Source organism: Cupressus sempervirens, chromosome 6, assembly GCF_028749045.1.
Source record: "Cupressus sempervirens isolate cs-2001-9-10 chromosome 6, ASM2874904v1, whole genome shotgun sequence".
In the NCBI taxonomy this organism is placed as follows: domain Eukaryota; kingdom Viridiplantae; phylum Streptophyta; class Pinopsida; order Cupressales; family Cupressaceae; genus Cupressus; species Cupressus sempervirens.
The window spans coordinates 46111682-46137947 of NC_143123.1; the positions used below are offsets into that span (position 1 = coordinate 46111682).

The 26266-nt window shown below is 34.8% G+C and overlaps 2 protein-coding genes across 2 annotated transcripts; one reads left to right on the forward strand and one right to left on the reverse strand.

The window, feature by feature from the left end:
• The first annotated feature begins 18077 nt into the window (after positions 1–18077).
• LOC149551051 (kinesin-like protein KIN-10A) lies at positions 18078–23370 on the forward strand. The gene is made up of 6 exons (XM_089786624.1): positions 18078–18716; positions 19820–19975; positions 20050–20157; positions 20236–20346; positions 20555–22354; positions 22699–23370. The coding sequence occupies exons 1-6, from the start codon at positions 18078–18080 to the stop codon at positions 23050–23052; spliced, it is 3168 nt and encodes a 1055-aa protein (XP_089642750.1). The 3' UTR covers positions 23053–23370.
• Positions 23371–24713: 1343 nt separating this feature from the next.
• Positions 24714–25827, reverse strand: LOC149551052 (small ribosomal subunit protein bTHXc-like). The gene is made up of 3 exons (XM_089786625.1): positions 25635–25827; positions 25231–25295; positions 24714–24986 (listed from the first exon to the last, which is right to left on the reverse strand). Exons 1-3 carry the CDS (start codon positions 25765–25767, stop codon positions 24852–24854), a joined length of 333 nt encoding a protein of 110 aa, XP_089642751.1. The 5' UTR covers positions 25768–25827; the 3' UTR covers positions 24714–24851.
• Positions 25828–26266: the final 439 nt, after the last annotated feature.

Here is a 26266-nt window from a genome sequence, read left to right on the forward strand (position 1 = left end):
CAATCTTGTTTTCTCCAATCATGACTTTCTTATTTATTGTAATTGACCAAAATTCTAGACCCATGCATAGTAGGTTTTTCTTCATCTTCTCCTTCTAGCTTTCGTAGTTAATTTCATCAAACTTTGGGCTTTCTTTTTAAAAATAAGACATGGATCTCCTTTAGTTGTTAAACTTCTCCTTCAAAGATCTGATGCTTTGATACAAATTGATAGAAAGAAAAGTTGACCAAGATAACTAGTGGGGAGTGAGGGTGTGTTGGTCAAATAAATAGTATTGACAAATGAGTGTCAACACACTTAACCATTTTCATCGTACATGTCAACTACACAATAGATGCTAAGCTAGAATTTTAATAGGAGCTTAGTCACAGTTAGTGCCAAGCAGATCACAATGCAGTATGTGTCCAGCAATACAGGAATTATTCATGTGCTGAGTAATAGAATTATTCAGATGTCGAGCAATTCAGAACAACATATGCCAAGCAATATAGGATATAACAGGTGTTGAGCAAATTAGAAAATGTAGTTGATGCTAAGCAATCCAAAAATAGTGTGTGCATCAGTAATACTTCATGTGCCGAGCAATGGAGGGTCAACATAAGAGTTTGTATTTGCACAAACTAAGATGTGAACCATTTTTGGAATCGACTTAGTGAAATTTCGAAGGAGAAAAAGGATAAGGATGACGTATTAACATTCTCTATGCAATTTTCATGCAACCAATCAAAAAAATGGTGAAGTCATGCAACCAATAAGAAAAATGTTGCAAATCCATACCTAACCCTAAGTCTTCACATTCTTTATAAGGAGAATGAATGCATCATTGCATGTGTGGAAGAAAACAACATAAGGGGAGATTATAGTGAAATTTCAATGTGAAGAGAAAAGACTTAGAGGAATAGAGCAGCAGTTTCATACCAAGTTGATCAGAATAGCACAAGGGACAAGGAGTACATACAGAGATCAGATCAAGAAAGGATCAGAATAGAAGGAGTAGATATAGTACCTGAACCTAGCAATTTGAGATTGCATTCAGTTAGGTCAAATGTTCTAATACTCTCTCACAATTGTATTAGAGGTTGAAATCATATGGTGATAGGTTAGCTTAACAACTAGGTAGGAGAGTCTTTGGAGAAGGTCATGAAAATCCTATGTATTAGGTGGGTTTAACAACCTATTGTAAATCCTTTAATAGGGTGACACTTCATGTAAGTGTTTGTAAATCCTCTAACCAGGTCACTATTGACACAGTGTAAATCCTTTAACAGGGCAGGCCTTTCACAGGGAAAACCATTAGAAGTGGTAGAACATTGATTTCTATAGTGATTTTTGTGGGTGTCATCCCCACCCCAATTTTACCTTCTTATTCCTGGAGGGTTTTTGGGTTACCAAATATTTGTGTTATGTGTTGATGCATGCTTTTATTTTATGTTTGTTTATATGTTTACATGTTTTTAGATATGTGTTAATAAGGGTTTCAAAGAATAAAAATTGGTACTTTTGATTCACCCCCCTCCCCTCTTAGAAGTACTCTTCCCATTTGAACATTCCAACAATTCGTATCAGAGAACTGGTTCTCACAAGGAGAATCCTAACAGCTCGGAGAAAAAGGTCAAAAGATGGAAGTGTTCAAACTTGGGAAGATCATTGACAATCAGGTGATTGATGTGCAACTAGCTCTACATAAAGTAGAGGAAGCCAGGGAGGAACTGAGAAAATCCTTGAAAAGAAGAAGGGAGATAGTCATAGCTAAAAATGACATACACTACAAGGAGATTGACACCTCACAAGTGTTTTCCATCGGAGACTCCAAGGAATTTGATGTAGCAATAGTACAATTAATGGAGAAAAATAGAGCACAAGCTGAAGAAATCAAATTACTCAAGCTTGAACAAGAATCACAAGCCAGAATGCTTTGTGAAGTGACTGAACAAAAGAAAAGATCTATTGAAGACAACGCCATGGTAGAAGACGAAAAGATAAATCTCATCAATAGGTTGGAAGAGAAGACAATTGAATTTGAAAAGAGTTCAAACATGCAGTTAGACACCTTAAGCCAGATGATGAATGCTCATCATGAGCTAAACATGAAGGATATTGAGATCGCTACCTTGAAGATACAAACTGAACAATTGTAGAATGAATTGAAGAGAGAAAAGGAAATAGTATAAAGTTACAATAAACCCAATGAGGCCATCAAATACTTTGAGCAATTGCTGAAATCACCAAGGGCTAGTAATGATACTTCAAGACTTGGCTACATCAGCACTGAACAAGGAGAATCATCCAAGGCTACAAAAGAAAGAAGCAACAAAGATAAGAACACTAAACCTACTTGTCATTTCTGTGGTAAAAAGGGACATACCTCTAATGTGTGCAGAAGGAAGAATAGTCATCAGCATGATAAGCCTACAAATGCAAATTTTTGTCACAAGTTCAAAAGGCAAGGACATTCAACACAAGACTGCAGAACCAAGACCATGAGGACACCAAGATTTGAGGGTCACTGCTACAACTACAAAAAATATGGACATAGAGCATTTGAATGCAAATCAAAGCCTATGTGGACACCTAATCAGCCTGCAAGAGGAATCAATCATGCACATCACTATAACTACGACTACAATACTAGGTATAGCTATCACTATTGTTAAGTGTATGGACACATCCCTAAAAATTACATAAGGACACATTTCAAGGGAAGTTATAGCAGGTGGCTAAACCAAACCACATGTTTTAGTTGCTTGAAGATTGGTCATATTAGCAGAAATTGTCCTACAAAGTCAAAAGCATCAAAGACTGAAGTCAACAAAGGAAAAGAGAAGATTGATGTTGAAAAAATAAGAGGAGAAATGAACAAGACTTGGAAGAAGAAAGGTGAATGCATCACATCAAATGGAGAGATCACTTCACCCAAGAGGTCAAGTGATCACACCTCATCCAATTAAGCACAAGACATATACATGGGGCTGATACATACAAAGATGTATCATACATCATCCCAAGAAAACATAGAAGTATTGCAAAGAAGAAATATGCATGAAAAAGGATGCTTAGTTAAAATTTTAGAAGATGATGTTGAGCTACCTTTGGTTGTCAAGTAAAACTCTAGTATATGCCGAGTTGGATAGCATAGTGGATGTCGAGTAAGAGATGTTAGTGGTTGTCAAGTGATTGAAAAAGGTTTAGTTGATGACGAGTGAAATAAGATAGTGGATGCCGAGTAAATGAACTTTAGTGGAAGCCAAGTTGATAAAATCTTTAGAAGCTGAGTGTACAGTTGTAATCATAAGTGCAATAAATGCTAGGTTTTTTAACCTGATAAAGGTAAAAATCATTCATTTTTGAATCATTCAAACACAAAGAGAAGTCAAGTAGAGCGAAGAGGTGATTCTACAGCAAACAAACAATGATTTTCAACGATTTCAATAGTGATTCAACTCCAATTACAAGTATTTCATCCAAGTGTCGAGCTACATAGAATTTGAAAGTCTATTTAATTTTAAACCCTGGTTTTGAAAAGATGGCATCTAGGTCAAAACCTACCAAAGGGAAGGAAATTCATGAAATACAACTAGTCAGTAATGAAGTCAAACAGCTAGAGTTTAGACCCATCCCTGAAGTCGCTTATAAAAATGATCCCGCTAGTGCCCTATCCTTAATTCCTGATAAAGTTGTCATGGTCCAAGATGTTCAAAAATGTTATAATTGTAAAGTTGGAGCCATATGATATTTGGAGATTTTTAATGCATTTAATAAACTCTATGAAAATGGGAAACTTAAAGATGAATTTTCCATAGTTGAGAAGAAGGGTCTGACCAAAGCCCTAGTTTTCCCTATTGTCTTCAAAATGGAATGGATACATATTGTGTTGAGTAGAATCCATGATGGAGCTTTTTGGTTAGAAACAAGGCCAGTAAAGTTTACAAAGAAAATTGTACATAGGGTTACTAGTATTCCAACCCTAGATTAGCTGAAGACCCTAAGAAGTGACAAAAAGGAAGTCATAGAGAAGAATATAGGGGCAAAATGGAATAATAGGGGAATGACAATAGGCACCATCATAGAACCCCTACTAGATTTTTTTGTGAGAATCATATCACACAAATTGTATCGGTCAAGTAGATTAAACAATGTACCATGTATAGCAGTGGATGTTGCTTATAAATTGGTAAAGAAAGATCATACATATAATCTTGTAGAGCTCATGTTACAGAAAATCAATGAAAATTTGAGAGCTATAAGGAAGTCTAAGGGAGCTCAATGCAAATTTGGCTCAGTTTTGGTTTGCATGTTTTTCTACATTATGAAAGAATTCCCTTCAGTAGGCAAGGTGAAATGGGATCCAAATAAGACCATTGTTGACCAAATAAATGGATTCATTGATCAAATGGGTGAGAATTTTGATGCCCAAATGACTAGCTATTTTGAGGACTTCAAGAAGTCCATGAAACAAAGAATGAGAATACCAGTCTCACTGGTTGAGAAGCATGAAAAGGACATTTATTTTCTTTTGGACATTGATTACACTTACATATAGGTAGTCATACCTAGAGTAAGATGGCTTAGGCCACTAGGTTATGAACTTGATATTGATCAAGCCTCAGCTGCAATAATAGCTCTACTTGTAGAAGAAATTGATAAAACTGCAAAACATTTTGGAACCTATGACATTGTTAAATCAAGGGTGGTAACAAACCTAAAAATAGCCACAACAATGAAGAAGAAGGATAAATTGGTCAAGAAGATCAAAAAAAAAATGGTGTTGAAGAGGCAAGTACAACAAAGGAAGAGGAAGCAGATGAAGAAGAGGAAGACAATGAAAATGAAGCAGATGAGCTTGAACAAGAGCCTCTACAATTGACACAAGGCTTAGGTGAGGATAAAGAGGAAGGTGTTGAGGAAGAAGAAGCCGAGGAAGCACCAATCAAAACCAAAGTCACCAAGAGGAAGGCAAAAGCTCCACTTGCTCCTCAACCCAAAGCTAAGAAAGTGGCAAAACTTGCACCAAAGAAGCCCACTACCAGAGCCATCACCAGGGCCACAACACAAAAGGCAAGAGAAGAGGTAGATAAGAAGAAGAAAGCCACCAAGAAGACTAATGAAGAGCCGAGAAAGAGAAGAAAATACGTGGCTCTGCCTGAATTTGATGAAGAAAAGACTAAAATAGATGATAACAGTCAATTTAAAGTGGTAAGTCATCCACCAAAGTCTTCAATTGATAAATTATGTACAAATATTAGAAATGATGACTTGAAAGACTTCAAGAATTTAGATTTTAATAAGCTCACAAAAGAAGAGAAAAAAAAATTAGAAGAATTTGTGTATGCTATGATGGTTGAATACAAGCACACACCTCTAGAGCTAGATGGCTCAATGCCCAAGGAATTGTACAAAATAGTAGAAGACAAATGGTATTTTTGCCAACATATGGAAAAGGAAATAAGAGAATCTACTTTAGCAAGATTGTTGCCTAATTTGACTAAGGGTCAAATAGCTAATGTAGTTAAGAGGCATAATAATAGATTTACTCCAAAATATAGAACATTCAAGATTTTGCAAAATAAAATTGAAGATGTAGTTAGCAAATCCACAAGATTGTGGAAAATAATATACAAGAAAATTGATGATGTCTTTGATGAAGAATATAAGGTAGAAGCAAGTACCAAGAAAAAGGAAATGAAAGAAATAGGGAAGAAGGAGGAGGAAAAGAAGGTAGAAGAGAAGAAGAATGAGGAAGAGAAGAAAGATGAAGAGGAGAATAAAGAGGAGACAGAGGAAGAAAAGGGTGCAGAAGAATAGTAAGAACAAATTGTGCAAGACACACAACTATCACCTCCTAGCCCTCCTCATGCCACCATCACACCTGCAGAGATTATCAAGATCAAAGATGTTATTGACACTTCTGGTCAAAACATTAATCCATTAACTACAGAGGATCTAGCAAAAATCCTTGACCAATCAATACAAGCAGCTAGATTATGTTCAAGCCCAATACTGGTCAGTGTTGATGAGTTGCAAAAGGTAGTAGCAAAATCAAAGGAAGTCAAGGTGAAAACACAAGAACCACCTTCGACCATTCAAACTACTAGAATCCTATTCCTTCCTCCACCATCGCCACCAAAAGAAGTTACAGATGCACTTCAAGTGCCGAGTGCAACAACAGGGAAAGACAAAGAGAGAACTGAATAGCCAACAAGTGCACCCCTAGCCAGTGATAGTGAAAAGGAGAAACAAGATGAAGAGAAGGAAGAGACAAGAGATGAGGAGCAATATACAATACAAACTTTGGTTGAACTACCTAAAATAGGTACTCCCACTCAAACTCTTCAGAAGTTGAGCACTAAAATGCTAGCATTGCAAATTAGAACACCAGGCTTGAGCTCAACAAAAGTAGCCCAGAAACTTCATTATGGAATTCTTGAGCTTGATGAGGAGATTACAATACCTTACTATGAATCCAACACTTTTACTAAGGAGAAGATTAATAAAATTTAGAATGCACTAGATAGAAGAAGAAGACAAAAGGTATTGAGAAAAGAATAAAAATATAGGAAAGCACTGAATGAGATCAAGGACATCTTTATGGATGCCTTCAGCTTGCAAACACCTCATGAGTCAAGGCCAATAGTAGAAAAACTATCTAACATACTTGATCAAGTGGCAAATGAGGACCATGATGCAAATGCAAAATTAATGGAGTGGTTAGAAAGGAAATTCCAAGGAAAGGTAAATGAGAAAATATCTGGTGATATAGCACTATCACAAGTTGAACTGGCTAAGAAAATAGATAAGGTAAAAATTGTACTTGGGAATATATTCTCCCTTTACAACAAGTTGTGTGATTTTTCCAACTTCACACAAGAAATTGGCCAAAAGATATTGAGCTTGGAAAGAAATCTAAAGATTTCTAGTATGCAACTCCCAACCAATCCAGCTCAAAGTGAGAAGCATTTTGCTCAGATGCTTCACACTCAAAGGGAACTAGTTGTATTAACAGTAGAGGAGGCTAATATAAAAGCCAAGCTAATGCAAGTCCAATCCTCCATCACCCCTCACTTGGAGGTACTCCACAAGGAGTCGATGAATGCAAAGACAGTCTAAAGAAAGATCCCAATCTTTCTACACATGAAGGACTTGTAGACCTAGTAGTAGAGCTTGCAATCCAACACAAGTCATTGGATATTGCATTAAACAACTAGGATGCAGCTCTGAAGATGCTCTTGAAGGTTTAACAACTCATTTTTGGCTAAACATGGTATTACTCCATAGAACCCTTTGACATTAGTGTCAAAAAGAGGGAGATATATTATAGGGGGAGTAATAAGCAAAGGGGGAGATATGTAGATACTATGGGTAATTACCAAATTTTGACAAATTTTGATCATTTTGATTACATTCTTTCACTCCATTCTTTCATTCATTTTGAGAATAAAGTGGAATGATTTTAAATAGCCAAAAAGGGGGAGACAAGGAATAAAGGAGTGAAGGAGAGATGCAAAATCTTGGTAATCACATGGAATACAGGGACATCACACAGATCAGATACAACATACAGGCTCAGAATGCAGAAACAGGTCAAAGGACAAAGAGGATTAGGCACATTGGCACAAAATTTCAATTTCAAAGGCATAATCAACTCAGGGGAAGTCATAAGGTATATTGCTACTCACAGTTTTTTAAATTTTGCATGTAAGTCGAGCAAGTAAAGAATGTACTCAATAAGGTTAGGATCACCAATGCTTAATTAAGTGTTTTTGACACTCATGTCAAAGGGGGAAATTGTTGGTCAATAAATAGTATTGACAAATGAGTGTCAACACACTTAACCATTTTCATCATACATGCCAAGTACATAATAGATGTCGAGCCAAAATTTCAATAGGTGTTGAGTCATAGTTAGTGCTGAGCAGATCATAGTGTAGTATGTGCCAAGCAATACAGGAATTGTTTATGTGCCGAGTAATAGAATTATTCAGATGCTGAGCAATTCAGAACAACATATGCCGAGCAATATAGGATATAACAGGTGCCGAGCAAACCAAAAAATGTAGTTGATGTCGAGCAATCTAGAAATAGTATTTGTCGAGCATCAGTAATACTTCATGTGTCAAGCAACACAAGATCAAAATAAGAGTTTGTATTTGCACAAACTAAGATGTGAACTATTTTTGGAGCTGACTTAGTGAAATTTCGAAGGAGAAAAAGGATAAGGATGAATCATTTACATTCCCTATGCAATCTGCATGCAACCAATCAAAAAAATGGTGAAGTCATGCAACCAATAAGAAAAATGCAAAGTATGAGCAAGAATTTGAGATTCAATATGGATCGTAGATCCATACCTAACCCTAAGTCTTCGCATTCTTTATAAGGAGAATGAATGCACCATTGCATGTGTGGAAGAAAACAACATAAGGGGAGATTATAGAAAAAAATTAGTGTAAAGAGAAAAGACTTAGAGGAATAGAGCAATAGTTTCATACCGAGTTGATCAAAACAACACAAGGGACAAGGAGTACATATAGAGATTAGATCAAGCAAGGATCATAACAGAAGGAGCAGATCTAGTACCTGAACCTAGCAATTTGAGATTGCATTCAGTCAGTTCAAATTTTCTAATACTCTCTCACAATTGTATTAGAGGTTGAAATCCTATGGTGATAGGTTAGCTTAACAGCTAGGTAGGATAGCCTTTGGAGAAGGTCATGAAAATCCTATGTATTAGGTGGGTTTAACAACCTATTGTAAATCCTTTAACAGGGTGACACTTCATGTAAGTGTTTGTAAATCCTCTAAGCAGGTCACTATTGACACAGTGTAAAGCCTTTAACAAGGCAGGCCTTTCACAGGGCAGACCATCAGAAGTGGTTGAACATTGATTGCTGTAGTGATTTTTGTGGGTGTCATCCCCACCCTAGTTTTACCTTCTTATACCTGGAGAGTTTCTCGGTTACCAAATTTTTGTGTTATGTGTTGATGCATGCTTTGATTTTATGTTTGTTTATATGTTTACATGCATGCAAATTGTTTTTCATATATGTGTTAATAAGCGTTTGAAAGGATTAAAATTGTTACTTCTGATTCACCCCCACTCTTAGAAGTACTCTTCTCATTTGAACATTCCAACAGGGTGAATCCGTTATGCACTTAAAATAACTCTCATTATTTTTATTAATTTTAAAACATGAAACCATTAGATGCAACTACCGTAGAAAGATAACCATGCACAATAAAACCACATATGTTAACTAGGGAAAACCTTGATCAAAGGGAAAGCCCCTATGGGATGGTATCCACAAGATGATGTACTAATATAAAAGTTCCAAAAGGATAGATTGTGTTAAAAGTCAATGAAATATAATCAATACATAGAGTACCCTATGTACTCTAACAACACTTCTTAGTAACAAGTCATCAATCGAGCAGTATAGACAAGGCACATGAGTTGTTTGATAGAATGCTATCATGATATTTGTTTAAAAGATTATCTAAACTTTCATTCAAAAGTTAGACATTGGTAGGCATCATGTTGGAACTAGAGGACATCATGCTCATGTGGAATGGAGAAAGCTTGTAGAGGCACCATAGTGAAGAAAGGCATGAATCATTTGTTGCAATGTGTCAATAGAGAGGTCATCCCATGAGATGGATAAAAAGTGGAGTGATAATTAAATAGAATACAATGAACGTAGAATATGCACAATATGGAAGCACAGACAAGCACATGAACAATTGGGCAAGAGGTCTCAAGAGACTAAATTTTTTGGAATTGATTGGTTTTATGAGTAATATTCATACAAAATGTGGCTTGCATAAATACCATGGAAAACTGTATTTGATCTTGCTAGATAGGAACAACTAATTTTTCATTTTAGTGTACCTAATATGATGACAATTCTACAGGAATTTGTAATTAACCTAGCTAATCAGCATCTAGACCCAATTTACTAGGTTAGGGCTAGTTTCTTTCTAAAAATATATGCTATGATGTGTTTTTGTAAAATTTCTTGTGAACTCTGCCATTTTTCCTCGTTTGCATTATTTTTATGGAGGTTCTTGAGGTAAGTCACTTAGCTCAGGTTGAATGAGTTTTATTGTTTTATTATTTGGATTCTAGAATATGTATACAATTGGATCAATTTTCTATTGTGCTAAGATGTAATACACACCTTTAAAAAGATCTCTAAATATACATGTTTAGAAGCAAATATAAAGAGATATCTATTAGAAGTAAAAGAAACAAAAATTTACATAGCCCTTGAAGAAAATGTTAGAGCTAGGGCATGACAACGAAATCACAGAACAAGGGTACGAAGATCACAAGGGAATGAAATGGCAACAAAATTTTAGAGAAAGGACACGGAAATGAAATTGTAGATCAAGGGCACAACAACAAAATGCAATGAAGGGAACGACAATGTTCACAGCTCTCCACAATCAAAACAAATGGGGAATGATTTATTCATGTTCTTTTAAAAAAAATATTCATGGGGCATTGCAATTAAGATGCCAATGTCAGTATTGCAACGATGTCGAGGATATTTGCATTAAAAAAAAAGTGAAAATCAACACAAAATACACCACCGTCGCAATTTGACCCCAAATGTTGTAGTGAGTCCCTGTTAGGAGACTTTGAATACTTGTTAGAATATTTCAACACCTTTAGGAGCTATAAAAACCCTACTAAGAGTTGAAATGAAGATAGCTGAACTCACTCTCCGAATAGCCTCAAAATAGTCTTCACTGGACAATCTTTTAGATAAGCATATCCAGGATCTGAATTGACTAAACAAAAACTCTTTTTCCAATATAGTTCTTTTGAATCTCATAGTACATCCTCAACATCAATCTTTCCTCTGATCAAATACAAATTCCAATCGAAGTTCGCATAACCAAACATCACAATACATATGACTGCATATAATAATTTACCATAAGAAAATGGCATTTCCTTTATACCAAGTCCTAAAACAAGTATTGAGTCATCCTTGATGATTTCTCAATTTACAATGATGATATAGGACATAATTAAAATATTACATTACATGTTACATTACAATCAAAACTCTTTCCACGATGATTTTACCAATAGTCAGCCTCCAAGAAATCATACACTGAACAATCTTTGCCAAACCTCACATAATAAACATATGTTTTCACCATCTAAAATATAGCATCCTAAACATGTCCCTAACCATCCTCTAATCTTGTTTAAATAAATTCCTTCTCATCCAAAAGATACAATTGATTTACCAATACCTGCTTTCCAAAAACTCTCTCTAAAATCTATCTCCTAAAAACATCGCATAACTCTATCATATTTTCATATTACTTTCTGTCCACTTAACTATAATATCTATAAGCATCTCAAACATATGTCTAAGAGTACACATACCAAATTGTTGATCATTGACCACGCCAAACAAAACTTCCTCTGCAACTCTAATAATCTTCACAAAATAAGGTATATGTTGACATCAATGACAAACACAGTCATGAATGCAACACATAAGCATTGAGTCATGTCTCCAACAATGATAACATACTCCCCTATAGGAATATCATCAACATTCATGCTAACATGCCTTTGTTATAATCTAGGGTTTTTTTTGCACCAAAAGATTGACATGGCAATGCCTAATACAACCACTAGACTTATAGAACACAAGAGGAAGCTAATCCATGTCACAAATCCTGAAGGGGAATACTGGTGTTTAGTCCAACACCCCACTCCCAAGTGCCACCCAAAGATATTGAACTTAGGACCAAGCTTTGACACCACTTGTTATAATCTAGGGTTGTCATTGCACCAAAGATGAACCTATCAATGTTTGATACAACCACTAGACTTGTATAACACAAGAGGCGGTTGAGTTATGTCACAAATCCCAATGGGGAATGATTGTGGTTATTTCAAAAACCTTTGCTAATGGATGCTTTCTTTCTTTAACTCCTTGAATGCACAATAGCTTTCTTTCTTGAAATGAGATTTCTTGAGTGGATGCGATGTCTTTCAATTTTTGGATTAAGACATAAAAATGAGCAGAAGAGGCCTAAATTAATAGTGATTTCAGAGTCCAAATTTGTATAGGTTGACCTTATTGGGTGGAATTAATAAAAGAACTATGCATCAAGCCTGAAACCATCAAAATTTAACCCTCGACGTATAGGTTAAATTAAGTTCTTCCTATATCTAGTATAGGTGAAAACAGTTTCAAACTATACTAGAGAAGTCTAAATCTTGAGGTATGGTTGCAAGATTCAAGAAGTGTTAAGAGATTTAGGGAAAAACAAAAAGATACGTGGGAAAATCAAGCACGAATGCATCCAAATCTTGAAATTACTAAAATGGGGGAAATATATTATGTAAATGGATGGATAGTTAAATAATTATACATGGAAATATCAATGCAAGAACCCATAAATAATTAAATGGAGCTAAAAATGAGCACATAACAAGGGTGTTTACATTTTAGGACTATATAGTGCTAAAATAAAATATCATATATTTTTAAACATTCAAGATTCCTATCACACATTAGGCCTCAAGCCCATCACCTATTGCCTACCATTAGGACTATAAGAAGAACACAACCATTTGTGATGCCCCAGTAAGATAAACATTTTTGCTAATGAAGAAGAGAATATTGAGTTGCACTGAAAGCTCATTCTCTAATTATTAACCATGTATTTCTGATAATTCCCCTAATTGAGAATTTTGATCATATTTTACATTTTCTTCTCTATTTGTAGACACATTGAGATAAAGTATCATTCGTGTGTATGATTTTTAGAGAGTTTGCAAATTTTATTTTGTCTTATTTTGTACATGCATTGTATTATAAAGTTCCTTTGGTGGGGGTGAGAGTGGGAGGGGTTGTTTAGTATCTTTTTCTTCCACCATACCTTTTTCAATTAATTGTCCCTCTATGATGACATTTAATCCTATTGGTTTTTGTCGCATGCAAGTGTGTATTGAGTTTTTTGTCTTATGATAACAACTTGGGATCCTTTTTTATACATTTTTTAAATGTTCATGTTTACCACATTTTCACCTTGGTATGTTCCTTTTCTTATTTCAATTGTAGATTCTTTGTTGTGCATATTCACTTTATCCCCATGCACTAATTACTGATAGAGTTTTAGTACACTTTCCATCTCTCTCCACTATCCAATTATGGGGGGTTTTTACTATCAGTGCTAATGATTCCTTGGTTTCACTTTATAGTGAGTTATGTATTTTGTATTTATTATTTTTTCCTAGTTAGATGCAATGGTTTCTTGATGAGATGAAGCTCTTATCATATAGATACTCTTGCATTCTCATTTTGTGGTGGTAATTGGGCCTCAGTTGATTAGCTCTTTAGATTATTGACACATGTATTTTCAAATAGTAGTTTACTCTTGAGCACTATCATTAGGGTTGTTCAAAAAATGGTCAATGCTCCCCTTAGGTTCATGCCAAGGGACTAACTGCCTCATATGGATTTTATAAGTCTAGTAGTTGTATCGGGCATTAACATGTTGATCTTTTGGTGTAATGAAAATGACACTTGTAACAAGTTGTAACAAAGATTGGTCCTAGGTTCAAATCCCCTTGGATAACATTGAGGGGGAGTTTGTTGCATAATGGTCAATGCTCCCCTTGAGATTCATGACAAGGAACTAACTGCCTCTTGTGGATTCTATAAGTCTAGTGATTGTATTGGCCATTGATAAGTCAACCTTTTCGTGCAACAAAAATCACATTTATAACGTGGGTCACTCATACAGATTTATGTATCATTTGTATGTTCGATTGACATATATTCTCCCTTTAATATATATATATATATATATATATATATATATATATATATATATATATATATATATATATATATATATATATATATAGGTTTTTTTTAGAGATCTATTTTAGTGTACTAAGTACCTTGTTAGGCCTTTTGTTGTCAAAATCTATTCTTTCATTTCATGTTTAGAGTTTTTTTTTTTTCTCCTTGGGGTTGGGGGTGGGGCTCAATCATTTATATTTGTTACATCATGCAAATTCTCATATTGTTGCATTTTGTTTTTGTGTACTTGCTCACATGTATGCTTAGCTTAAGTTGAGCCTTAGTTTTCTTTTCTAACTTTTTTAGCTTTTCCCTTATTTTAGAGAGCATTCTTTCTATAAAGAAATTATTTTTGTATTGTAATTTTCATTCTGGAATCTTTTCTTTTGAGGCATAGAAAAATTATTTCTTGTCTCTCCTTGGCGTTCTTATTCTGATGTTTAATCTTATAGGTGCTTGTGCAAGATTCAACAAGTATTAGTAAATATGTCAATAAACTAAAAGATACCTCTAAGATTCTAATTGATTCTTCATCATAATAATATAGATTATTCTAGAAAGAATGATACTTGTAATATATTATATAAATTGGTGGAACATTAACATGCATTTGACTGATAATTCATAAAATGGTGATTTGGCCCCTTGACAGTTGTATATACTCACCAAATTTAAATTTTTAGAATAAACTATTTGCCAACTTAAAAATATTTGCCACTAAGATAATCTTATTGTAACTCATATATCTACCTTTACTATCCCTTCTTGCCATGATACTTTTTGACCAACCCTACCACAATCTACCTATTCTCGTTTACCTAATCTAGCTTTGTCGAGTATCTTCCATCACCTATGGAATTTATAATTAAAATCCATTGCCATAGGTTTCATGATGTCACTATGAACTTCTAGGTAATCCTTCCCATTAGTTTCTTCATTCTTTAGTTGCTCTCAACTTCATCATTTATGATGGCAACTGCGACCCTAAATTCCTTAATTATTTAATGCTAGATGTGTAAGCTATATTTTCCACAATTGTACCTTAACTAGATTATTACCACAAGTGTTTAGGGGACATACCCTTGAGTGGTTTGATTTGACTCTTCCCATCGTCCTATTAGGTCCTTAATATGTTAAAGCACACCTTTATTTATTAATACATATTACAAATTAGTTTGGATATGAATTACCTTGTACACTATAGTTAAGGAGGTAATGAGAAGGTAAGTGAATTCATGTTTTATTCCAATGCAATCCTCAACACCATAACATTTTAAGCAATTAGATTCAAAGAGCCTTTATGGAGAATTTTCTCCCTTCCATCATGGAGAGATCAACTTTTTAAAAATGGGCCAAATATTCCAAGTTGTATAGTACACTTAGAGATTTTAAAGTGCAAATGGAGAAAGTGCCACATGTATCTAATGAGTTGGCCACTACCCCTAATTTTTCTTCTTCCATCTAAAATATTTTGAAACCTTTTAAAAATTGATTTTGTTACTAGAATATGAGCCAAACACAAATGAAACCATTAACACTTGCAACATATACATCATCCTTGACTCTAGTTGTTTCACCTCATCTCACACAAGGACCTTAAAATATTTTTTAACTAATAAGCTATGCATTTTATTTCCCTATGAGATATTTTCAGCTCAATGCTATCCTCTTGTTTTTCCACTTTTATTCTTATTTTTTCCTCTTATCTCTACAATTTTTAGTCCTTATTTCATGCATTTGGATTTTCGTAGAATTTCTTGGCATTCATCCATTTCTTGATTGTAGTTGGGCTATGAACTAATAATCAAGGGGGTTTGGTTTATTCTCAACATGATATCATGGATGGTGAGAATGCTATGGATCAGGTGCTTTGGATTGGCAAAAAGATGCAGCTCGAATCAAAGACAAACAGTGCACTAAACCAAATAAGGTTTCCTTTGATATGACTCTTCTCTCTCATAAACAGGGAGGGCACAATCCTTAGTTATTTGTGTTTTATGCAATGACGAAGGATCTTCAAGGGGTTGGGGTGTTGGATTTCATATGCTCTTGGCTTGATTTATAATGATGTTGGCTATTGAGGGTTGCTACTGGTAGTTTATTGATTATTGGTATTTGGTTTTCCAAATATTATAAAAGGATGATGCAATGCTCTCTTATATATTCAAACCTTTTAATATTAGTAAACTTTTCTTATTACCAATCAAAATAATAATTTATTTTTAGTGTATTTATTTATTTTTTATATAAGGTATAATTTATATTACTTTTATTATTATTTTATTTCATATTTCTTATGGACATTTTTTTTCTCTTATCTCTTTCTTTTTGGTCCTTATTTCATACATTTATAGATTTCAATAGAATTTCTAGCCCTTTATAAATAAATGTTGTTATTTTAGTTAATTTTAATAATATATATATTTTTGGGTATAATTTATATTAAAATTAGTATTTTTTTATTTTAGATTTCTTATATATTAGGGATATGTTTTGTGTGTTATATAAATTAATTATACTCCCTTGAAACTCAAATCTTCTATTGACTCACTATTGCATGCACAAAATATTACAAATGTCACTATTATTCTCATGCTATGGGGGATTTTACTAAATTAGAATATGCACATTACTTGATCATGTCATAAATTATAAAGACAAATCTTCTAACACTCCCTTCTATAAAATTTTAAAATATAATTTGACCCCTAGCTTTTTTCACTCAATGATGTGATACTACATACTTTTTCCAATACCACCACATTCTTAGACATGTTATTTAGATGCACATTTTTAAACATAAGGTCTAACGTCTAATTGATTCTTACAAGGTACATATAGAGAGACTTCATAGAAAAACAAAATAACATTTTCATGGATGGAGGGTCCAATTAAGGATTATTTGACCATTAAGAAACATAGATTCTTAAATGATAGAATAGGGGAAAAACATAGAAATGTTTTGATTTATTATTATTTTAAATATATTTACAAATAAATCTTAATGAGCTTGATGCATGCAAGGCTTTCATTATTTGATAACAAAATAGTTCTAATGAAATCTTGTAGAGTTCAAATATTCAATAATTATAACATGAGCTACCTTTGTAAACTTGACCTTTAATCTTTTACTAGTTCTAGAATCACCCAAGCTTAGATGATATCAAATATCCTCTTATATAGGTGGCTGTAAAATAATATGAAAGAAAGAAAAACATATTGCACTAAGAGGAATGTGATAATCTCAACCATCCCAAAATTAAATGATTTGATTTCCTATAAACCTAGATATTGGGAGCAATACCTTATATAATGTCTAGGTTAATTATAACATGTAGATCCACATTTGATGTGTCTCAAGTTAAAAATTCCCAAATTCAATGTAATTTCATATAAAATTTCTTTTAGAAACCAAAATCATATAATTAACCTTATTTTTTAGAACAAGATTCAATTTTATTTAAAAATTTCATATATATATAGAAAAGTCTATTAAGATTCTTCAAAATAAGAAACAATATCTTTAAGCTCTAAAGTCATATTCAGAAAAATCAGAAATGGTGTACCATATAAGAACTGAAGATCCACAAAATTAAATGAACAAATACTAAATTATTTCTAAGATTCAATTTTTAATATACCATATAAACTAAAATGATTTATTTATTGAAAGATAACACAAATAGATACTTTAAGAGAGGACAAAAAAAAGTAGTTTTTCTTGGTGTTGGGCTTGATATGAAGGTGTTGAAAGAGCCCACCTCAACCACCATTGACTAGACCATTGCAAATCTACTCCACTTGAATTCAATTCATAGGAGCAGTCAAATGAAAAGAAAATTTGCTCACTGCAGGCAGGATTTCTAATTAAGGAATCCAAGTTATTATAATTTGACTTGTAACAATTAACACCTGTAAACTAAAAAATAACTGATTTATTTATTTTTGTTGTTTTGCAAAAATTCAGATCTTTCCATATGTAAACTAATAAAAACCAACAAATTATCGCCCTCTGACATAGCAGAAATAAATTAATATAGTAGAACCGTAGAACGTCCATAAATGTGAAGGAGCCAACTCAACTAATGAATTTTGAAATATGATAATAAAATGCCTGTCAAAACATTCGTTCAAATATGCCACCAACAGACTAACTCCAACCAATTCATCTTCTTTCTGACGAAAACCTCACTTTCCAATCCCACCATGAATCATATTACCTAATTGAATTCTCTAGAAATGGCTCCATCCCAGAGTAATATAAGAAATAGATTCACAACACACAAAAGTTCAAAATCTGGCAGGAACAACAACAATTACAACTACAGCATCAAGAAAAATCATCATAACAATTCCTTGGTCATGTTCAATGCTTCCCATTACCTATCTGACCACCCAGTAGAGGTGGTGGGAAGAATTAGGGAAAACCCAAATCAAACAGAAAACCCGACATTTGAATTGGTTGAAGGACTGACCAATTCAAAGGAGACCAGTGTGAGGATTAAGACTGAATCAGGTTACAAGGATTTCAGTCTGGATGGCATTTCAATGGCAGAGAGAGAAAACCTAGCAAGCTTCTATAAAACATATATTGAAGATAGGGTTTGTAGTATAAGAAGTGGTGGGAAATGCACCATTATCATGTATGGGCCTACTGGAACTGGTAAGAGCCATACAATGTTTGGAAATGGCAAGGATCCAGGGATTGTGTACAGAGCTTTGTACTGCATATTGGATGGTGTACGCATTGAAGGTGGCCTCATTAGGCAGAGATTGAGGGTCAAGATCTCTGTTTTGGAGATATACAATGAGGAGGTTTTTGACCTGATTTCCCCTGGTGCTGCCAATATTGGCTGGTTCAAGAATGGTGGATGCCGGGTTCGAATTCTGCCCCTCTTCCCATTTTGTTTTTCGGTCCATTTTGAATGGAATATGAATATGTAAAGACTCAAATGAATGCTACAATTAATTGGAAACAGACCCAACTAGCAAAAAGCTATGTTACCCCAAGTTTCCGGGGCAGGGACAAACCTCATCCCTACAAAAGTAACCAAAATAAAAATAAGTAAAATATAATTAAATTTGGCTAGACATTAACTGGTGGAAAAAATAAAAGCATATTAATGATTGCAGATTTGTAGAATCCATGACAATGTGGCCTCTATGTCATGGACGACACTCCATGATCCATCATTGGGATGAAAAATGAATTCAAGGACGAGAAAGATCATGTAGTGTGATCAGGAACATCAATGATAAAAATTTATACATAATCTTTTCCTTGAACTCTCATCTCATCTTGACAATGGATCATGGAGTGTATTAAAAAACGTTAATCATAAAAAATCTCACAATCATATCCAGAAACATATAGACTACAACAAAACCATATATTTTCACCTTTTAAAGAATAGGAAAACAATACTTGCTTTTAGCTGTCAGCGTCTGCTCTTCAAGGGCAAATCTTGCTTCTAAGAATGCAAAGGTCAGAATGTTGAGGTTTTATCATTTGCAGGGATGGTAACTTCCTCCTGCGCCCAGCAGTTCTATTGCCGGGTTGGATTTTGGCAGCCAAAGTAGAATTCATGACATCATAATAAGCAATATCAGCTTCAGAGTATCAGCCTTTTCAGCTTGAGATCAATAAAAGAATAGCTTCAACTAGTGGCACTGACCCCATATACTCCATTTTGATCCGACACAATGCACTTGTCAAATCTTTCTAATTACTTTAAGGAAAAAGCCATAGTTTGTTTGATGATTATCTGATTATGTTTCATGAGAAGGATCAAGGATACATTATGAATTCCCACTTGGAGACAGGTGAAATATCCATGTTGTAGGTTTAGTATGTAATTTCATTTAGAATATTTCAATTACTTGATTGAATGCATACCTATGTGCTATATTCAGGGCACACCAGTCATTGCTTCAAATATTATTCAGAAATTTACTAAGCATTGCATTTTTTATACTTCTAGGCAAAACTGGAAGTAATTGGAAAGAAAGTGAAGAATGCAACTTCCATCTATGGCAGTGAAGCTAAGAAGATTATGAAGGAGGTATCAAAAGTTGAAAAAAAGAGAATTGTGAAGAACACTCTCACCAATGAAAGAAGTTCCCGAAGCCACTGTCTGGTAAGTGATTTGTCTTTAAATATGTGCATAATATGCATTTATACTTTCTAAATTATGTAACTTTATGCCTTCAGATAATAATAGATGTGCCTGAAGTGGGAGGAAGACTTGTGCTTGTGGATATGGCTGGATCAGAAAACATAGATCAGGCTGGCCCTGTGGGATCTCAGGCGAAAATGCAGGTTAGATATCGTCTATGATTGGATCCCAAATCATACTCTGATGAACGATTGTAAATTTTCCACTCTGTAAACTTTTAGACAGGTAAAATTAATCAAGGAAACTCTGCGCTGAAGAGAGTTGTTGAATCCATAGCAAATGGAGACTCACATGTGCCATACAGAGACAGCAAACTCACAATGCTTCTTCAGGTACCGCTTCAATCAAGGAACTAATTTAATTTCTGTATGGCTATTAGTGTCAATCATTTAATTTTGTCATTATTATCCATCATTGAAGAGCTGATATGTATTTTTCAAATATTTGAACCGTTGAATCCTTAGGCCATTCAGTGTCATACTGTAAAGATGATTGCAAATCTAGATTTAAATGATAAATTTGTATTTGATAATGCAATAGGATTCCTTTGAAGATGATGGTGCCAAACTTTTGATGGTGCTCTGTGCAAGTTCAGATCCTCGGGATTTACACAAGACCATTGGAACACTAGAATATGGAGCCAAGGCAAAATGCATTGTTAGATTACCCAATTCGCCTCCACTAAAGAATAAAACCAAGACCATGGGATTGGACTCTTTAATGCTCCAGACTAGAATCTTGGCCACGGATGAGTATATTTTGAAGCTTCAAGCGGAAAATAAGTTGAAAGAGCAGGAAAGGCAAACAGTGCAAAGGAAATTTGAACAGGAGGAGGAAGAAGTTGCTCAATTGAGGATGAAGATTGAAAAAATGGAAAGAATGGAAGAGGTAAAGGCTCATAAGCAACTTAAAAGTGAAGAAAATATCAGGTTATTAAGAGCTGAATTCAAACGGAAGATTGAAGAGTACAGATGTAAGGCAAATGAATTTATGGAGCTTGGGTACATGAGGATGGAAAATTACCTTGTACAGCACCAACAGGAGGTTGGAAGGCTACGCAGAAGACTGGAGGAAATTGAATCTGAAGTTCAAAATATCAGAAGCAATCCCCTGACAAATTCTCAAGAAGATGGAACAGAGAATGCTAGTGAGCAAATTAAGATAATCCCTGAAACATGCTTGGTCAGGGCCAATGGACAGGCTTCAACCATGTCAATGGCATCAGAAGCTGTGCAATCTTATGACATGTCCTTGAGATCTGAAATCCAATCACATTGCACAATGAATTATAATATATCTGCAGATAGATGCCAGTTGAATGAACTACATGGATTGAACTCAAACAATGAAAATACCTCGTCTGAATTGATGACAAGCCAGATTTCAGATGTAAATGACTGTAAAGATGATGAAGATGAAGACGACATTCTAAAATGCACAAGATTCATGAGAAAGGGATGGTTACCAACTGTATATGAGGAAGAGGAAAATGCTGATAAAGAAGACAAATGTATCTCAGATGAAGGAAAAACTCCAAAAGAAAGCAAAATAAATCATGCAATTCTTGCCAATGGTAATAGTGAATGTCATTTTCATGAGAAACTAAAAAATTTAGAGAGCTTGGAAAAGTATGTGACAGATGAAAGAAGAGCACGCATTGAAAACATATTTTTGCTTTGTGGGAATTACAGGGAAATTGCAAGAAAAAAAGCTTCCAAGAAAAAAAATGAGGCTAATCAGACAGCTGAGCCTGTACCTGATGACGTCAAAAAGGCTGTTGGAGTTCAAGCTCTCTCAACATCTCCAAGGTCAGTACACAATGGCAGTCCCCTTCTTTCTCAGAAATCAATCAGAAGTATTGGTCTAGATCATTCAACAATGTTTTCTCCATCTTCAAGGCTAACATCAGCACATTTAGTAACCCTTTCACCATCCAAAACCCCCAGAGATTTAATATGTCCAAAGTGGCCAGTATATGGAGACAAATCTTCACAAAGCTGTGAGTCTACATCAGAAGAAGAGATAAAAGAGATGATCAAGACTGATACCTCCTATGGACCTAGCTCTTTTTCACCATTGACTAAAATAAAATCGATAATCTCGGGATCCTGCCAAGTCAATTCATCAATTGCTCCCAATGATTGTACAGATGATGAAGATAAAATTCAAAGCCAACATCTCAGAACTTTTGATGTATATGTAAAATGGGAGGTCTCCTCCAATGAGATCTCAGGGATGCTTATAGGGATTATGAAAATTTCGAAGGATGCATTTCTTAATGATTTGAGAAAGATGATTGAGCTCGATGTCAAGCAAGATTTCGTCTTTCTCACTCTCCAGGTAAGATACCTCTTTTGCTTTTTGAATCCTTAAAAACAGGGGAGGTTCAGAAATAGCTTTATGAGATAGTATTTAGCAACTTAGGCCAAACTGGTTTACCCATAGGATTCTTTGTTGTTTCTAATGTCACATATTACAAAGTTAGTATGATTTATCCTCATGTCTTTTATATTCCAACCATTTTAAGTTCTCTATCCTCAAATTCATTATAGTTACACAGATTTTAGGAAATGGGTGATTTGTAAATTATTCAATTTCATTGACAACCACATTCTCTGTTTCAAGTAAGTTACAAACCCTAGAAATGTTTTTTTAAAGATTTGATCTGAGTGTAAAAATTGTAGGACTCAAGTGGTGCTCCAGTTTTGAAGGAGAATGAGTCAAGACTACCAGTAACGATTCTCCCTTTATTTCCCAATCAAGAAAGTGGCCGCCTTGCATCCCTGCGCTTGTCCACTCAACAAAGCATGTTGTTATCAGATTCATGTTGCTCAGCATCATCATCATTAGGCTTGCCTGCAAGTGACCTGGTCCAATGTTCTAGTTGCAGTCCATGGTTATCTGGAGCCTTAAATAACATTTCCAGATGCAACCCATCAACAACTTCTGCCAAATCAAGTCCAAAGGGTGATTCTGCATCCTGCAACGAAAAAATGCAAATGGTAAGGACAGTGCACATAAGATATTTCTCACAGTGATTCTGTTTAGTTCTCTGTAGCCAATTACAGGCAGAGACTTTTCACAAGTCTTTAAGCCATTATAAAGATTTGGCAGGGTCGGTATCTTGGCAGTAAATTCTGGAATAGCATCGGTATAGTTGGCTGAAGCACTCTTACTATTGATTTCCATGAAGATGAGGAGTACAAGGTAGTTATATTGGTAATTCAGTTTATGGATACAATTGCAATTTGTATCAAAATAATATCTTTATAAATAAGGAATGAAATTCTTTCCAAGGAGATTCAACCAGTGTAATGTTGTTTCTTTCTACATAATGAGAAATGGTGATTTATTTATACACTCTCTTCTAAAAAAAAGTGTTTTCCTATGATATATAAACTTTTAGCAGATATAATGCAACATGGCTTTTGCAATTATACAAACTGGTTAATGATGTGATTTTGTCTTACTGTTCATAATCTTATCCTTTCTTTCCGTGTGCAGTCCTCTCCTTGAACTGCTCCTTTCAACTTTAATGAGTACAAAATCATGGCTTTTGTAATGTTCCCGTTATAAAATAAATCATTTATCAAACTATTGTTAATGGGCCGATTGATTTAATATATCTCGGACCCATTTTTTTTTTTGTTTACGTAATCTGTGTCGCCGTCGGCTATCTTTGTACACCCTCAGAAAGTTTTTCCCAGCAGGTATTTAAGTATGGCTTGTAGATAGTTTTTAGGTGTGCAATTTAGATTATTCTCTCTGCACTGCGAATTTCTATTGAGATTCTCTATTGTTCGCCATTTCGAAAGTGAAAGATCTTCTCTATTTGGCTTATTTGGTTTCGGTGGGATTTAACCCCTCACCCTATTCCGTCGTGGTATTACTTGTTTCAGATCTGGCAATTCCGTTCACTATCTTATTTGCAAATACTTATAACTACATCAATCTATGATTTGGTTTTCAATATTGTACTAGCATTGTTGGTGTCTCTAGCAAATGCAATCACTTGTACGGATAAATCTGAGCACAGCCTGAATATTTGGCAGAGCAACTTGAAATTCCTTCCATCCCTCATGTCATTACACCCTCTGTACTCTTTCCACACCCTTGCTCCCACCGTACGGTCTTCTTGCCCATCATACAACCTTGCACCATACAGCCCACCCTCACCTCCCTAACGTACGGCATCCTCCCACCTTGTCCGTACAAACACTGAGATTGTACGGCCCTACAATTGCCTCCTGTCACCGTACGGAACTAGAAGTCTTGCATCCTACCGTACAACCATCACCTACTGACTTCCACACGCCATACAACACTACCATACAGATTCACAATCACCCAACACATCCATACAGTTTCATCCATTGACACGTACGGCCATTTCCCTCACCGTACAGACCACAGCCTCTCCATTCATTCATCTGGTATCATACCTTGTAGTTAAAATTTTGTGTTGAATTTGAAGGTGGAACATTACAGCTTTTGCAATGGATTATTTGTTAGCTTTGGAATTGGATAGTATTTTCTTTGATTTTTCAAGGACTTAGTTTTACACATTGTCCAACTTTTAATTAAATATTGATTATGATTATGTTCCAGAATAAATCTAGGCTGGGACTATCTTAAAGTAAGTTACATGTTAATGATAATGGCTTTAGATCAGGCAACCCTACTAGTTTCAACATCTTAGTGATTAGAAAGAAAATTTATATATATATATTCATCATAGAATGGCGCAATGCATGATCCTGAGACCAAAGACTTTATAAGACCTTAGTAGCATGCAATCATTCCATTACATTCATAAAAACCTCAATTTTCTGCTATCTCAGAAAAGAAATTCATCAATTTCTATCTCGATTTTCGCTCCATCATCGAAAGGATCAACTTTCCTAGGTTGTTGCCTTGGTGGCAGAGGAAGTGGTGGCAGCCCTCTTCCCTTCTTCTCGTTCCTTGGCCGTGCCTGCCCATCATAGAAAATTCTATCTTATAGGCTATTTAAGGTCAATTAAAGAATGAAAAAAATGCTCTGCTTTTACATTCAAATCCTAAACAAATTTCATGTGAGCTGATGATGTTTTTTCTCAAAAAAATCCCACCCAATAGAGACATTTGAAAAGATTTGTCAAACTTGTAATGAGAATTCCGGTCCTAAGTTTTAGGCCACATTTAGTCTTACAAAATACGTGAGTTACATGAATACATACATTTCCAAAGGAGTGACTGAATCTCTTGCCCTGTTTTGTTCGCTTATCACCCCTACCGCATTGGACTGTAACCAAACACAGCAATTATAAGTCGTTTTTTATCAAAATAGTAAGAAAGGCACAATTATCAGAATACGCATTTCTATAGAGGCAGTGGAAAGTCATTATTAATATCTCTAACGAAGCCAAACAAGTCCACATCCACATTGAAAACAGCTGAATTAAAATACCCTACTCTTTAGATCTCTTATCAAGCTTTGTACAGAGATCAAAGCACTCAACGAAGGCAGTGGAAAGCCATTTCTACAGAAACAGTGAAAAGCCATTTCTATAAACTAAAGGAAAATAATAAGTAAGAAATACCCAGAAACATTATGAAAAAAATCATAGATTGTTTATCTTACTTGAAGGGTAACATTGTGCTGGAGCAGCAAAGGATAGTGAGGTTCTGTTCTGCACACATCCCTTCACATGTTTTAATGGAAAAGATGAGGGATGCCTCAAACTACTATGAGATGCCGCCATTGATAACGCCATAGAGATAACCACAACAATCGTTGGCTGATAAGTAACGAGAGGAATAGATCGGACTTGAACGATCGACCATTTTCTTATATGGCTCACTATTACTTCTAGTTTTCATGCCACGTAAGTGAGGTTTTTGCGGAATTCAAATATTGTCTCACCAAGACATAACTCTCGATTTTAGGAATGAATTTAATTTAATCATATTATGTGAGTGGCCATTTTGATGAATTGGAACTTTAAAAAAGACAAAAGGGAGAGGGATTAGTATAGGCTAAGGTGGTTACATTGATTATTACCTATGCTCACATTGACATCTTAATCACGTGGGCAATTAAGTTTGCAAATCTAATAAGTCTTTTCTTTTTAATCTACTATAAAGGTGATCATTTAGATAGATAGTTGTTCATGGGGTGGGTTCATCACAATTGATGGATGCTTTATCCATGAGGCGTCTAATAGGGTACCACCTTTTGTGGACAACAAGACACAATAAACATGCATCATTACT

What these genes read in the sequence shown, in the direction of transcription:
- LOC149551051 (XM_089786624.1), top strand. Translation starts at nt 18,078, where the DNA reads ATGGCTCCATCCCAGAGTAATATAAGAAATAGATTCACAACACACAAA. An exon ending in GATCTCAGGCGAAAATGCAG is followed by an intron (nt 20,158 to 20,235) that starts GTTAGATATCGT and finishes GTAAACTTTTAG; the next exon opens with ACAGGTAAAATTAATCAAGG. An exon ending in TCGTCTTTCTCACTCTCCAG is followed by an intron (nt 22,355 to 22,698) that starts GTAAGATACCTC and finishes TAAAAATTGTAG; the next exon opens with GACTCAAGTGGTGCTCCAGT.
- LOC149551052 (XM_089786625.1), bottom strand. Translation starts at nt 25,767, where the DNA reads ATGGCGTTATCAATGGCGGCATCTCATAGTAGTTTGAGGCATCCCTCA. An exon ending in AGCACAATGTTACCCTTCAA is followed by an intron (nt 25,296 to 25,634) that starts GTAAGATAAACA and finishes GTTTGGTTACAG; the next exon opens with TCCAATGCGGTAGGGGTGAT. An exon ending in TCAGTCACTCCTTTGGAAAT is followed by an intron (nt 24,987 to 25,230) that starts GTATGTATTCAT and finishes TATGATGGGCAG; the next exon opens with GCACGGCCAAGGAACGAGAA.